Source organism: Neopsephotus bourkii, unplaced genomic scaffold (assembly GCF_033783945.1).
Source record: "Neopsephotus bourkii isolate Nb327-2 ecotype Australia unplaced genomic scaffold, CSIRO-AGI_Nbou_v1 NB_659, whole genome shotgun sequence".
Taxonomy (NCBI): domain Eukaryota; kingdom Metazoa; phylum Chordata; class Aves; order Psittaciformes; family Psittacidae; genus Neopsephotus; species Neopsephotus bourkii.
The window spans coordinates 5,304,226-5,317,091 of NW_026901158.1; the positions used below are offsets into that span (position 1 = coordinate 5,304,226).

At 41.4% G+C, this 12,866-nt stretch overlaps 1 protein-coding gene across 2 annotated transcripts in view; it reads right to left on the reverse strand.

Moving 5' to 3' along the window:
- GPR107 (G protein-coupled receptor 107) overlaps positions 1-12,866 on the reverse strand; it is a 34,867-nt gene that overhangs the window by 12,719 nt on the left and 9,282 nt on the right. For both annotated transcript variants that reach the window (XM_061352772.1, XM_061352773.1), the window contains exons 9-14: positions 11,273-11,406; positions 10,224-10,299; positions 9,214-9,287; positions 8,538-8,655; positions 7,438-7,568; positions 5,498-5,541 (exon numbers count right to left, since the gene is read on the reverse strand). In XM_061352772.1, the coding sequence (XP_061208756.1) occupies positions 5,498-5,541; positions 7,438-7,568; positions 8,538-8,655; positions 9,214-9,287; positions 10,224-10,299; positions 11,273-11,406 (577 nt within the window). The remainder of the gene's footprint in view (positions 1-5,497; positions 5,542-7,437; positions 7,569-8,537; positions 8,656-9,213; positions 9,288-10,223; positions 10,300-11,272; positions 11,407-12,866) is intronic.

Here is a 12,866-nt window from a genome sequence, read left to right on the forward strand (position 1 = left end):
CCACTTCAAGAATACTTCTCTCCACTATCAGATACTGAAGCCAGTATTAATGCATGCCTACACCATTCTGCCAGTTTTTTAAAACAGCTCAAAGTTACAGCACAAACTGTTCCGGAGAAAAATCTAAAATCATCATTGCTTGGCATCGCTTGTGAATTGCTTCTTCACAGGCTGAACGTGCTCCAAGCAGCAACACTCGAGTCCTGCTACGCTGGACGCTTTCAGACTTTGATTCACCTCAGCCTGGCAGTCCAGACACTGACAGCAACATTTCCAAGGACAGAGGCTAGGCCAGCAGCTGTCACTTCCAACTTGAATCACTTGCAGCTCCAACCTGTAAAGCTGCGATAACACAGCAGCAATCACAGCACGCAGTAAAGGTTGGGTAAATTTATGCTTCAAGTATGATAACCATTCTCCAAGGAACAATACTTAGCTGCAGAGAAGTAAAACCACAAAAAAGCAGAGACTTCCTACCAAAGATTTTACAAATAAATTCAGCCCTGTGTTCCATCCCTTTCATAGAGTAATTAAAAAGATAAAAGCCATCCTCCAAGAAAGGTTTATGACAACATCTATACCTTGCTTCCCTCACTTTCCCCCTGTATCACCATTTACTTTAACAGCTTGTGTCTGCAATAGTCTGATCCACAGTGATCAAACCAGTATACCACAGTACTTTAATAATCAGTCCCTTTTTCAGGTTGCCCTGTGCTAATTTCAAATGCTGAGACAGCCTGTAAGATAGGTGAAATGAAAAACAGTCACACCATCCACTACAGCTTTACCCACCAGACAATAACTTTCTGATGAATCAATCTGGTCTTTTTAGAATGTGTGTAATAACAGTAACAGGACTGTGCTGAGGGCACAGAGAGCTCAAGTCCAGACACTACAGTATGCAAGGGCAAACCATAATGCATCTGAAGTGAACACACTGAAGTACAGCCAAATATTTCCACAATGCTTTGCATGCTATACTAACTCTGGTGCATTTGAGATGCAATCTGTGCCGTTACCAAATAGTAAATGGATTTTTTTTTTTACTATTCTCCCCAAGAATGAAGGCACACACATAGATCTAGACCTCAAAAAGCAACTCCAGAAGTAACTCGGAGAAGTATGGCTCTATAATCTCTATAACACTCTGCTTAAAAGCATTCCTATACTAAACGAAGAGGTCAAGCAACCAGATGCAGTAAGTTTCAGTATCATGCATGAGAAGGTGGTACAGACTTGTTAATCTTCAATATTCTGAAATACATTACCCACTTGGCACAGAAGTTCCCCACCAGGGTCAGAAAGGAGTCCAAAGTACAGGATAAGCAACGTATCTCCAACACATAACTGCTACGTCAACCCTGGGTAGCTATCTAGGTTGCCTGGAAATGGTACACTGGAACACAATAGGCTTATTTCACTTCTCAGCTTGCATTTCTCAACATATCCAGGCTCTCCAGTGCTATCCATTGAGGTCTTGACACTTAAATCACTAAAGCTTTATCTCAAGGTTTGAGATGCCCATGTATTGCCTAGAGCACGTTTACCCCCTCCTCCTCCCTAGAGCTGCAGAGGTGTTTTATCACGGGTCTCCACGAAGCCATTGCCTCCAGCGTTTGCTGAGTTCAGCTAAGCAGAGGGTGTTCTACAGCAGGCAGGACCAGGCTCTTTGTTCACAGCATTTTCATGGTACAGAAGCAGGACGACACTGAAAACAGCAAATGGTTTTTCCTGACATGGGGGCAACCGTGAAAGCATTAATCATCATTTGCCCAGTGCACAGCACACAGGGAATGCTGCCTGGGAGCTACACACTGCAGTGTATTTCCCCTAATTCTGCTGCCAACTATGACACGCTGCAGTGCTTCAGGAAAATAGCTAAGAGTTCGTGATCAGACTGCACTGAGTTTCACATCTCATCACACACACAGTTACAAGCAGAATAAAACCTGCAGCAGCATTTCCAGCCCTCCAATCCTCCCTCATACAGACGACATGATACACAGGAGTGGGTTATAAGACTAGAGAGGGCCAGTGACCAACAACTTCAAGTTTCAAACTAAAATAAGCAAGTTTACTACAACATAGTCTCTCTTCCTTTTCGCATGATGCCTGTAAACAAGGTAGTGGCAGTTGAGCAGCTTTCCAGCGCAAACAGTTCAGTTTGCAAGGTTGATATCCTTAGATCTGCAAGACATTTGTAAAGCAGACCTAAAAATGGGCAGAGAGCATGTACTTCCAGCTGACAGAAGATACAGTGACAGACCAAAGAGCTGCAGCAAGGCACTTGCTTAAGTCTGAAGGTGGTGATTTTTAAAGGGGGAAGAAAAAATAAAAGACTTCTAAAACCGGGATGCTTACGCCCACTGCTGTGCAAGATAAGAAGTCTGTGTAGGTCAGATACTTTGCTTTAGAGTTAAAGATCACCTTCAAGGGAAAAAAACAACAACCAGACAGCTCAAAGTCAGCTGTTATCACTGTGCTATGCCTACCCTTCATCAGCAATTCACAGCATCCGTGCATAATGTCTCTCTGGATGATTCTGGGTTTAGACCTATTCCTTCAGCTTTCCAATTTAAAAAAGAAACATCAAGTTTAAATGGCCATTACTTAATGGCTACAAATCACTGCGACATATAATAAGCCTTTTTAGTAATTGTACATTGCTAATACAAAGGTCTATGGCAAGCACAACTGTAAGCCTGAAAGACAGGTAGTCCTGACAGCCTTCTGCTTCGTTTCTAGTCTAGTCACGCACACTGCAGTCATGCCTGCACTTGACCCAAGGGAATGATAACTAATAAACAGGTTGTGAAGTAGCTGGAAGAGGACAAGACAGACAGTCAGGAAACACCACCAGGATACTGAGCCATGAAGTCCTTGGAGTTGTTAGTTCTAATAGACGCAAAGAAGCAAAACCAATTTTCCTCAGGTTTTTCTCACCAGCGAGAAGGTCACCAGGAGACTCAGTGCCAGAAAAAAAACCAGCTCTTGGATTTATTGTATGTAATTCCCCAAGACACCCTATAAGTTAATGAAGTCTGTGTGAGAGAACAGGGAAAACTGTCTCTGAGGTAATACTAGACAATAAATCCTTACAAGCAATAGGCAGTCCAACTAAAACTGTCTGCACAAGATTGTCAGCTCTAGCCACAGTACAGGCAGTGCAGCAGTTAAACTGCATGTGAGAGGACTCAGTAGTTTTTACCACTTCAGGAGAAAACCATCTTTATCTGTGGAAAAACCCAAATGCTGGTGATTTCAGAGTTAGCATTGGTCCTGTTTTTCTCATGAGAAGTTAAGACATGAAGCAGAACCTCTGCAGAAAAGGGCCTCCAAGGGAAGCCTACAGAGTTAAGAGCATGTGATTCTAATCAAGACAATTCATTGATAAGCCCAACATGACTGATTTTATCTTATTACAGTGCAACCAAATCACTTTTTGTTTTCTCAAACAGGCACACTAGCAGCATAACAACGTTAGATAACATTCTGCTTCTGGTATCACGTTGCCATTCACTTGCTCCCCGTGGGCTCCTATCAACAGCTTCTAAATACTCCAACCACGCTGTATTTCAGAAGCAGGTCCCAGCACTGTGGCTGTCCTGTCAACAATCTGCTGCAGCCTATGCAATGTTTTCCCTGAACATTTTTTCCTTAGCTATTCTTTTTAGTACAGCATAACACAGCTGCTAAGTCCCTCTCAACACACAATTATTGATCTTGTAGGATCAATCATCTCTAATTTGATGTTACAGACGGTAACATCAGAAGGTAAAGCATGGTAACAGCAGTAGGTGATCCAGAAGCAACATTCACAAGTGCCATTAGCCATGGGGAATAACACAAAACAGAAGACCAAGAACAACCCTTAAGGGCTGTTGTGCCTAGCACTGACTAGCCATAAAGATACAACCTGTTCTTCTCAAATCTCCATTTTCTTTTGCTTCCATTATACACTATAATGCATCCTCTAGAACTGCTTGGTTTTACTCATATCTGGATTCCACCTATTACAACGAACTGTGGACAAGTTCAGTCTATGCCAATGCTCTCTCAGTATGTCCCGAAGTTAAGCAAACTCCATAGCACCATCTTGTGATTAGAACCACCAAGTGCAAGGCTGGCATTGACAATAAGGTGATCACTTGAGGCCCCTCAAATCTAGAGGGTTTGTGTCCCAGTTGCTGAGTGCTCAGTATTGGAATAGTCACAGACCTGCCCTGCCACCCAACAGTTCTGCCTTGGTTACAGGAACACTGACCTCCCTTTACAACCACAGACAGTGGCTTCTGCTAAGAATCAGGCCTTACATATGTGAAGTCCTCAGTTCAGATGAAAGACTGCTTCAAGGAGCATCTAAATTCAAGCAGACCTTTCAAAAGTAAGAGCATAAGCACTCCAGAACATATGCTCAGCGGACAAGGCAAAACAAAGTCACTGGTGAATGTCACTGCACCCACGTGAGCACACTGATGAGAAAGCTGCCAATAATACTCATGTTACATCATCAGTACTAACCTCTGCTACCTTGGTTTTTCTGTTGCATATTATTATTTTCCCCCTTCAGATTTGGTGGGGGTTTTGTGTGTGTGTAGTGGTTGGGTTTTAACAGCATGGAATCTCAAAAAAAAAAGCCAAATGCTGGGCTCACCTTAAGTATTGTTTCAATTTAACAGATAGCAAGAAAATATCTTATCTGTGTGGTCTGCACAAAGCAGAGTTCAGAATCCAGCCTTATACCGCACCTACTAGACCACAGATGCAATGTGCTGAATTACAAGTACGTCAGTGGAAGCCAAGGAAATCACTGGAAGAAGCATCCAGATCTGGGAGTCTATCTCCAGAAAGGAAGAGTATTGAAATGGCTGCCTGATTACAAGGAAGCCAGTGCTATGCTCCATGGATGGCATCTGCAATAAGGTGAGCAGATAGGGCAGGAAAAGCACACTCTACAGAAGCCACGTTTGCTTTCTATCCATCATGTCACTTCCAGTGCTACAATAAACACAACCTTACACAAGCAGCCCTTTAAGCTGCTGTACAAACATGGGCAAGTCAAGAACTGTGTTACACTGAATGCCAGTTTATGTTTTGTCTCATAATCAGGTTTGTTTCCCTCTGTAGAAACTGAAATAAGGGGGCCTACTCTAACTAATAGTCAGCAATTCTGGAATTCATTTCTAGTTCTGCTTCTGAACACTCAAGCCTGAGGAAAGAAGGCAATCTATCAAGATGTCATGTCCAGCTCAAGCACTGAGAGCTGTGCAAGTACCAGAAAATTACGTCCACATACAAGTTCTGATGGTCAAAGCAATACATGAGAAGGGTCATTTTCCAAAAGTTATTCCTACAAGCCCACTGAGGAAAAGCAGCAGTGTGACACTGACACAGTGTAGATTCGTAGTTTAAGTTCATGTATTTTAAATCATCATGTGTTTGAAATTGTGCCATTATCTTACGGCATGCAACAGAAAAGACACTACAGATTACTTGCCTTTTCCATCTGTTGCTGAAGCCTCCTGTAAATGTCTTATTGACCTGAAAAATAAAAGTAAAAAGAGAGGGGATTAGCTATGAGTTTTATTCTCCCTTTTCACTGTAGCCCTCTAGAACACTGAGAAGTCTTGTTAGCTCTTTATGACTGGAGTATGCCTGCAATTAGCTGTGCTTAGCATGCTTGGCACTGCATATATTTCATCCCCATCTGGTGTGAGGCGTCCCTGCCCATAGCATGGGGTTGAACTAGATGATCTTAATACATAGATTCTATGATCTTCCCAGCTCAGGCATCTATATTTCCTTGTGATTAAGAAAGCTGATTGCTAAAACCTATTCCAGCCTACAGAAAGCTTTGTGGGAGGGAGAGAGCAGAGTGAGAAACTAGGGCATTTTCCAACATAATGCTTTCCACTTGTACAATTAAGCTGAGCTACTACTCAGAGTCCTGCCTAGCATTTGGCATCTTACTGCTCTTTTAAGCTCTTTTCATTTGGATAGTTGATTACAGCTTGTATGTCTACATAGGCAACTTATGTAACAGAAGCTGCCCTACAGGAATGTAAATTCAAGGGCCAAGCCTTAGTTGCCTTGTTCATGAGTCAGCCCACCAGCTGCAGCAACATTATCCAGATGAAAAAGGGACAGGATTTTATATCCTGGGCTTCTCTGCCTGTTTATGATGGTACCATGACAATGCAGGAACAGTGGTTACGCACTATACAGTTACATGACAGCTCACTCAAATGCAGTTGTTCTTCAGATACAGTTCTTTTATGGGAAGCAAGTTCTGTACCTGTGTATCATTAGGCATCATGTATAAATTCTAGCATTAGGTCGTAAGAGCTGTGACTGTATAAGCCACCTTTATCACAGGAAATCAGAATCTGTCTACAAGTGAAGTCAGTATTCCTGCAGATTTATTTACATGCCAAAATGCTCGTAACCAAATGCTCTTAAGAGCTGCAGCATTTTGGATGGAGTAGGGGAAGGGATAATTAGGTAGTGTATATTTCTTGGAAGACGTTTTCCAGCCTTGCCAGAAGGCTGCCAACACTGTGTTAGGATTCTGCCCTTACACAGAGGACAACTGGGGATGAGGACAACGGAAACCCACCCTTACAAGCCAAGCTGAAGCTTACTTCTGCCTATTGAGCAACATGTATTTTCTCTTTATACAGACACATGCATTATGAAACAGTTCACAAACACTCAAGAGTTACACTCTAGAGTGATGACATGTTTGCTAGACATTTATATTCACTCTGCATCTCAGAAAAATACTGGAGAAAAATAGCATTATGTGTTTACTAACCAAGGAGCCAGAAGCTTCTTCAAATCCAGCTGTTTATCCAATTAAGACTAAAATGAATTTAGAAGATAAATGTTTTGGCTAATTGGCAAGAAGCAACAATAGTGTTTATATGAATTATCTGTTTTGGTCGAGTTTTATATAACCAACATTATTCCTTGCCAAGTAGAGTGGAAGAAAGGGCAGGGAGATGGCTCCCCATGGGATTATTTCTTCTAAACAGCAAGTAAAAAATGCAGCCACTCTGCTTGAAGGCAGCACTGATCTTAGACAGCACTATTGGTTTTAAATCTAGCAGCCTAGTTTCCAGCCTCAGTCAGTAAAGCAAAATCCTGTTTCTCATTGTAAGAGTCAGCACTTCTGCAAAATTCCAAGTTTCAAAAGCACTGTGCTGGCCACACTTAAATCAACACCCACCTTGCCTTATCTTCACTTCAACAAGCATGTTCCACAGACAAGGTTGTAGTGTTTAGACTGATACCATTTAAAGCTTGACTCCAAAGGACTGGCTTTTTTTGCTTTGGCAGCACATCTAGCTCTACTCAGCAGTCCATATCCATTCATTCTGAAACAGCTCAGGCCATAAGGACTTAAAAACCAAGGAACACATACAGTGAGTGACTCACCATACCACTGGAAACAGGATGGCTCCACAACATAGCAAGTCTACCAGAAAAAGGATTTCTTTCCACAGCCCATATTCAGTTGTCCCCTCTTCCGTTGACTCTATGATAATGTATGCCACATTTGCTAGTACCTACAGGACAAAAACGTGTTTAATGGTTTTAGCAGCTTTCCAAGGAGATACTAGATATAGGCTGCCAATTCAGCAACAGCTGTCGCACAGTTGCAGAAAGAGCCTATTCAGTAACATCAATAAGTCTACTGCATCTCTGTGTCAAGAAAGTCACATATTCAGCAGCATCTTCACGGGATTTATAGAAATGAAACTGACTGGAACTTATTTCGACTGACTTCAGAAAGTAGTCCTTTTTGTTATATGCTATGCTGAATCTACTGTGTCAGAGGTAAAAAGAGCAAAACCTATTAAAATTAACAGGACACATACAGCTAAAAGTTTAAACTCATTATACTCAATTAAATCAATAATTCAAACTGGACACTGACCACGTTTGAGCTCCACAGCTGAGCTCTAAGAGCCTCAAACAGTAAATCTATTTCTTGTTTTGCAGTTTGGTAAGGGACCCCATCTGGAAAGGCAGAAAAGCTGTTCTACCTACAACAAGAAACAGAAGTGCTGCCCTCCTATGTACTTCAGTTCCTGGAGCAGGAGACAAGCACTGATCACTTTAAACATGCTGGAAAGGAAAGGTTTCCCTAGACCCAGCAAGCCTACATGTCCCTGTTTTCCCCCCACTTTCTTTATTTCTTAAGCCCATTCAGCAAGCATGTCAGAAGTGAAACTTTGATTTATTATCTCTGCTTAGTACTGTTCTGCAGCCCAAGTTCTGCACCAGCATGAATAAACATAGCTCATAGCTACTTGTTCGTTTGCTGACACTATTTGTTCACCATTATCTCACACTCAATACAGGGAGAAAAGTGTAACTTAGGGCCCAGGAAATCCCAGCTCAACTTTATTGTAACCAGGAGACTTATAAATGCAGTAACTATGTGGTACTTGGTAAAGGATTCACAGCCTTATACAGCTTGCAGGAGCAGCTCTCCCACAAAGTAGGAAGTACTGACACAGTTCAGTCCTCACCTGAAGTGGGATGACAATCATGAAGATTTTTTTGTCTTTATCTGACAGGATGTGTTTAATGAAAGCCCAGCCTGTGCCTATCAGAGCGATAGTGATGAACAGAAGAGCACCCTTCAGTCTGAAAGAGAAACAGATACTGCAGTAAGACTTGATCCCACTTCCTCTTCTGCTCAGGTTCTCTTCTACAATCAGTAAAGCCACAAGCCCAAATAAATGCCTTGCTATTCATAATTTTGGCAAGTGCTTATCCTACAACAGTGAAGCAGATGTATTTGCTTACAACTGTGTATCACAGCAGCATTACGTTCCATTCACAACTGTCGATATACACAATCTTTTCCTGGGGGAGTCATCCATTCACCACCCTGAACAAGAGAAAACACTTGCAGCTGTACCCTCTTACCATTCACACCAAGAGCAAATTAGATACTTGAATATCGCTACGAACAAAGAAAAGCATTTCTTATCCTTTTACTCCTCCATCAACATAAGTGCTAATTCTCTGCAGCTGCCCTTTGTAAGCAGAGCTTTCCCCTTCACACAGGGCTGATTGTTGTCTTGTCATTCAGACCACAGTACCAAAAAATCAGCAATTTTCCAGTTTGCTCAGGAGGTGGCAGCCCCATGGGGAATTCAATTCCATTGTCTGAATCCACTGCAATCTGCTAATACTCACAGGTGAGTGATGTAATAAACAACAGCCCAGCCTTCAATAGGGAATCCCTGAGAAGAAATGTAGTGATAGTCGATCTGGAAGCAGAAAATACAGTGTCTTATTTTACAGGCTGCTCATCAGTACCCCATCCATGTCTATAAAATAGGTCTGCTTGACAGCCACCTCAAGTTTCATTTTCCAAACAGTGTGTGCAAACTCATCTCTTCCTCCTAGCTTGTTCTAGTTTTGTTTAGCAATATGAGGTAATTTTCCAAGTATTAGTGGATATATCTTATACAATCTATTTCCTTCCCACACACCTCCCACACTTAGCTATAGTTAAACAACTGCATTTTTAACCTATTTATTCATTCATTGTTCAACTTCAGTTGCACTGGGTGACTAGAGGCTTTCTAGTTTCATTTTCATGGGAAATCAGATTCAGTTCATTAGACTCCAAAAATGTTTGGAGCGGTTATCATGGCTGGCACAGTCACTGAAGGATGAAAAGCTTGCCATTACCTTTGTTTATGAGCCCTTTCCAGTGGAAAAGCAAAGTCAACACAACCCAATAGAGCCTTTTACGTATTGAAAGTGTTAAGGCTTACAGCATTATGTCTGTTACAGTACACCATAAATATTTCATCTAAAGTAGTGCCCTTGAATTCTACATTCATTCTTATTTATTAACATTTATAGCAAGCCATGTAGCTGAAACACCACAGCTCAAGCTTTCAGGCAGCCTCAGATGTCCAAAACGTTACAGTTCCTGGAACTCATGGAACCCTCAATGCATGCTTGCTGCCTCATCACTTCAGGCCATGATCTCAATTGTATTTAAAGTCAGAATCTGTCGATGAAAACTGAATGAACCAAACAGCTGCAGTCGAGTTCCAATGCTTCGATATGAAAGACACTTCTCTCCCTCCCATTCTTCCCCCACCACAAAGCAGATTTTCCTGACAGCACACCCTGGATTCCATGTTTCTATTTCCTTGCTGAGTAACTGAAGGCAGAGACATTATACGTACTGCATGGAAGACTAAGGATAGAGATTTCGTGAAAGGGAGGGCTGCCATCAGCCAGTGAATCTTAAAGACATCATTTCTGGGGAGAAAAAAAAAGAAGGAAGAGCATCAATTAGAAGTCAGCAGTAATAATTCCAGTTCCCAAGGGTATTTCTTTAAAGCCTATAAATATCAAACAGTAATTCCCAGGCTGAGCTGACTATTAGTGTAAAAGGATTCCCTCTAATGCTGCAATCCAAGTTTTGCAACATTCTGAACACCATTTCAACTACATGCTCTGCAGCTCTATTTTTAACACTTGGGTTGTTTAAAAATAGCAGTCCATAGGAACATCTTGCCTATATAGACCATAACTGTTTGAAAACTTGCTAAACATAATTCAAACGCATATCACTCCACCCCCAAGACTCTACATCACCAAGTGAACTCCAGACTCACCAAATCATCATCACCAACCGACCTTCAAACTACCAAATAATCTGATACCAAGTGAACCCCAGGCTGCCAAGTAATCCTGCCACACAGTAAACTTCAGACTATGCCAGAAGAAAAACCAAAATGGAATCATAGGTGCTCCTGGCTTCTGTTGCTATGTTTTAACTATGAAGAAGCATGGTTTTCAATTAGGAATTCCTACCACTTCCGACCATAATCAAAATGTTTATGGCTCTCCACTGCCATAAGCTGCCATTCCCCATACAAAGAACCCCATGATCAAGTTTTTCTTGTTGTTTGTTTTCAAACAGTGTTCTCCTTTCATCACCAGCTCCAGGAAGTTTCCTGTTTATTTGCTGCTACAATACATGAATTTCTTCACATAATACTTGATAACTTCAGAACAATGGTCTGCAATCATGACACTGATGGAAGTAGTTATTTTCAATATAAGCTGTATGTGTTAGGCAGACAATACTGAGCCAGATTTCGAGTTTTAAGTGATGAAATCTGACTGTGAATTGGGCATTATATAAGGAATAACACCCCCCCCACCGCAACCCCCAGTCAAAGAAGGTAGGCCTATACATTCACTCACATTGAAGCAGTCCACTTACCTGCGCTTACGAAGTATGTGAATCCATACAGTCCCAGACAGGAAAAAGAAGATAGCCATGGAAATGTAAAGCTTTGGCAGCGGGATCTCACCTGCTGAGAGGTAGCTTTCAGGATTCTTCTCAGTAATTTCTATCTGAATATTAAAGGTGTGTTATATGTATAGTGGAAAACACATTTTGTTAAAGCACGGAGTTAACAATTACAGTTCACCATCAAATTCACTCATTTCAAATCCACTTTTCTAAAGCAGTGACTGTTGTAAGACTCTTAAAGCAACTCTCCATCCTCAAGAATCTCAAAATATTTTGCAAAATCACACCCACAATGATAACTTCCAGAAAAGGACAAAGGTTCCTTCCAGTGCTTCTGTTATACGACATCATTCAGAAAGGCAAAGTAATTCTCCCAAAGAATACTTGATCTCTGTACCAAATGCCAGAGCTTGCCCATCTTTGACTCAAACAGCATCTAAAAAATCTTGCATAAACAAGCAGGATTTTTAGCACAGTCCTGATTTTAGGTGTGGAGAATCATACACAGCTGAAAACCCCACTTTTAGGTTTACTACAGTGGATTTCTTCACCTGGCAAGAGAAAGGAAGCACCCTTCTACAAGCCTATTACCCTGTGAGAAAACAGAAGCTTTATTTAACATCCTATTTATGCCCTAAAACAGCTTGGTTATATGTGCTAGGACTTCATTAAAATAACGCATCAAGACTAGTTTGCAGTACTGAAACTGTCCCGCACCAATAAATACAACCAAGCAGGGTAGCTATCCAAGTTTTCTTTCCAATTTCTTCAGCAGGTCAAAGCAGCAAACAGCAATCAAAAAGAACTGGTCTTCAGAACATAAAACTTTAGAAGCAGATTTAATGTAGCCAAGTCTGAGCTAAGTTAGGGCTGCTCAGTTTTATCACCTACATGTTTCCTTGTTTTCTCTTTGCAGCAGTATCAGCACACCCATGTAAAAAGGAGTTCAGGGGCTGATCTGGCTGAGAGTTACCTTGGTCAGTGAGGGGATTCATTACAGAATAGCTCACTACATACCAGTGTGAGAACAGGAAAGAGAAAAAAAGGAAAGCCTGAGCTGTGATAATGCACTCTGGTTCAAAAGAACATAGGACCGAACCCTTGAATGCTGAAAACGGATAAGACATTTGTCTTTAAGATGCAATTCCAACACTGCAAAACACATCTGTAATTAGGCCAGAAAAGTCAGAAACAGTGAATTCACAAATACCAACAATCTAGATTGCAGCAACAGCCTTAACATCTGCAATTGTGTCAAAAAAAAAGTGATTTTTTGAGCATAGCAAAACACAAACAGCTGGTTTAGCTCTCATCTCTTTACAGCATCTAGTCACAACTGTGTAGACTGAACCCAGCCCACACGCACTCTTCAGACTTCCAGACATTTCTGCTAAACCAGTATTTTAGTGCTTCTTATTGTAGTTGCTTCCTTCAGAAATGCCACTACAGAGATTAAATGCACAACTCTGAATCACTCCCCACTCCATATATGCACTCATGTGTTGTATACTCATGGATATAGAAGCTGGAATTGAAAGCTGCATGTTTCAGTCTAAGTAAA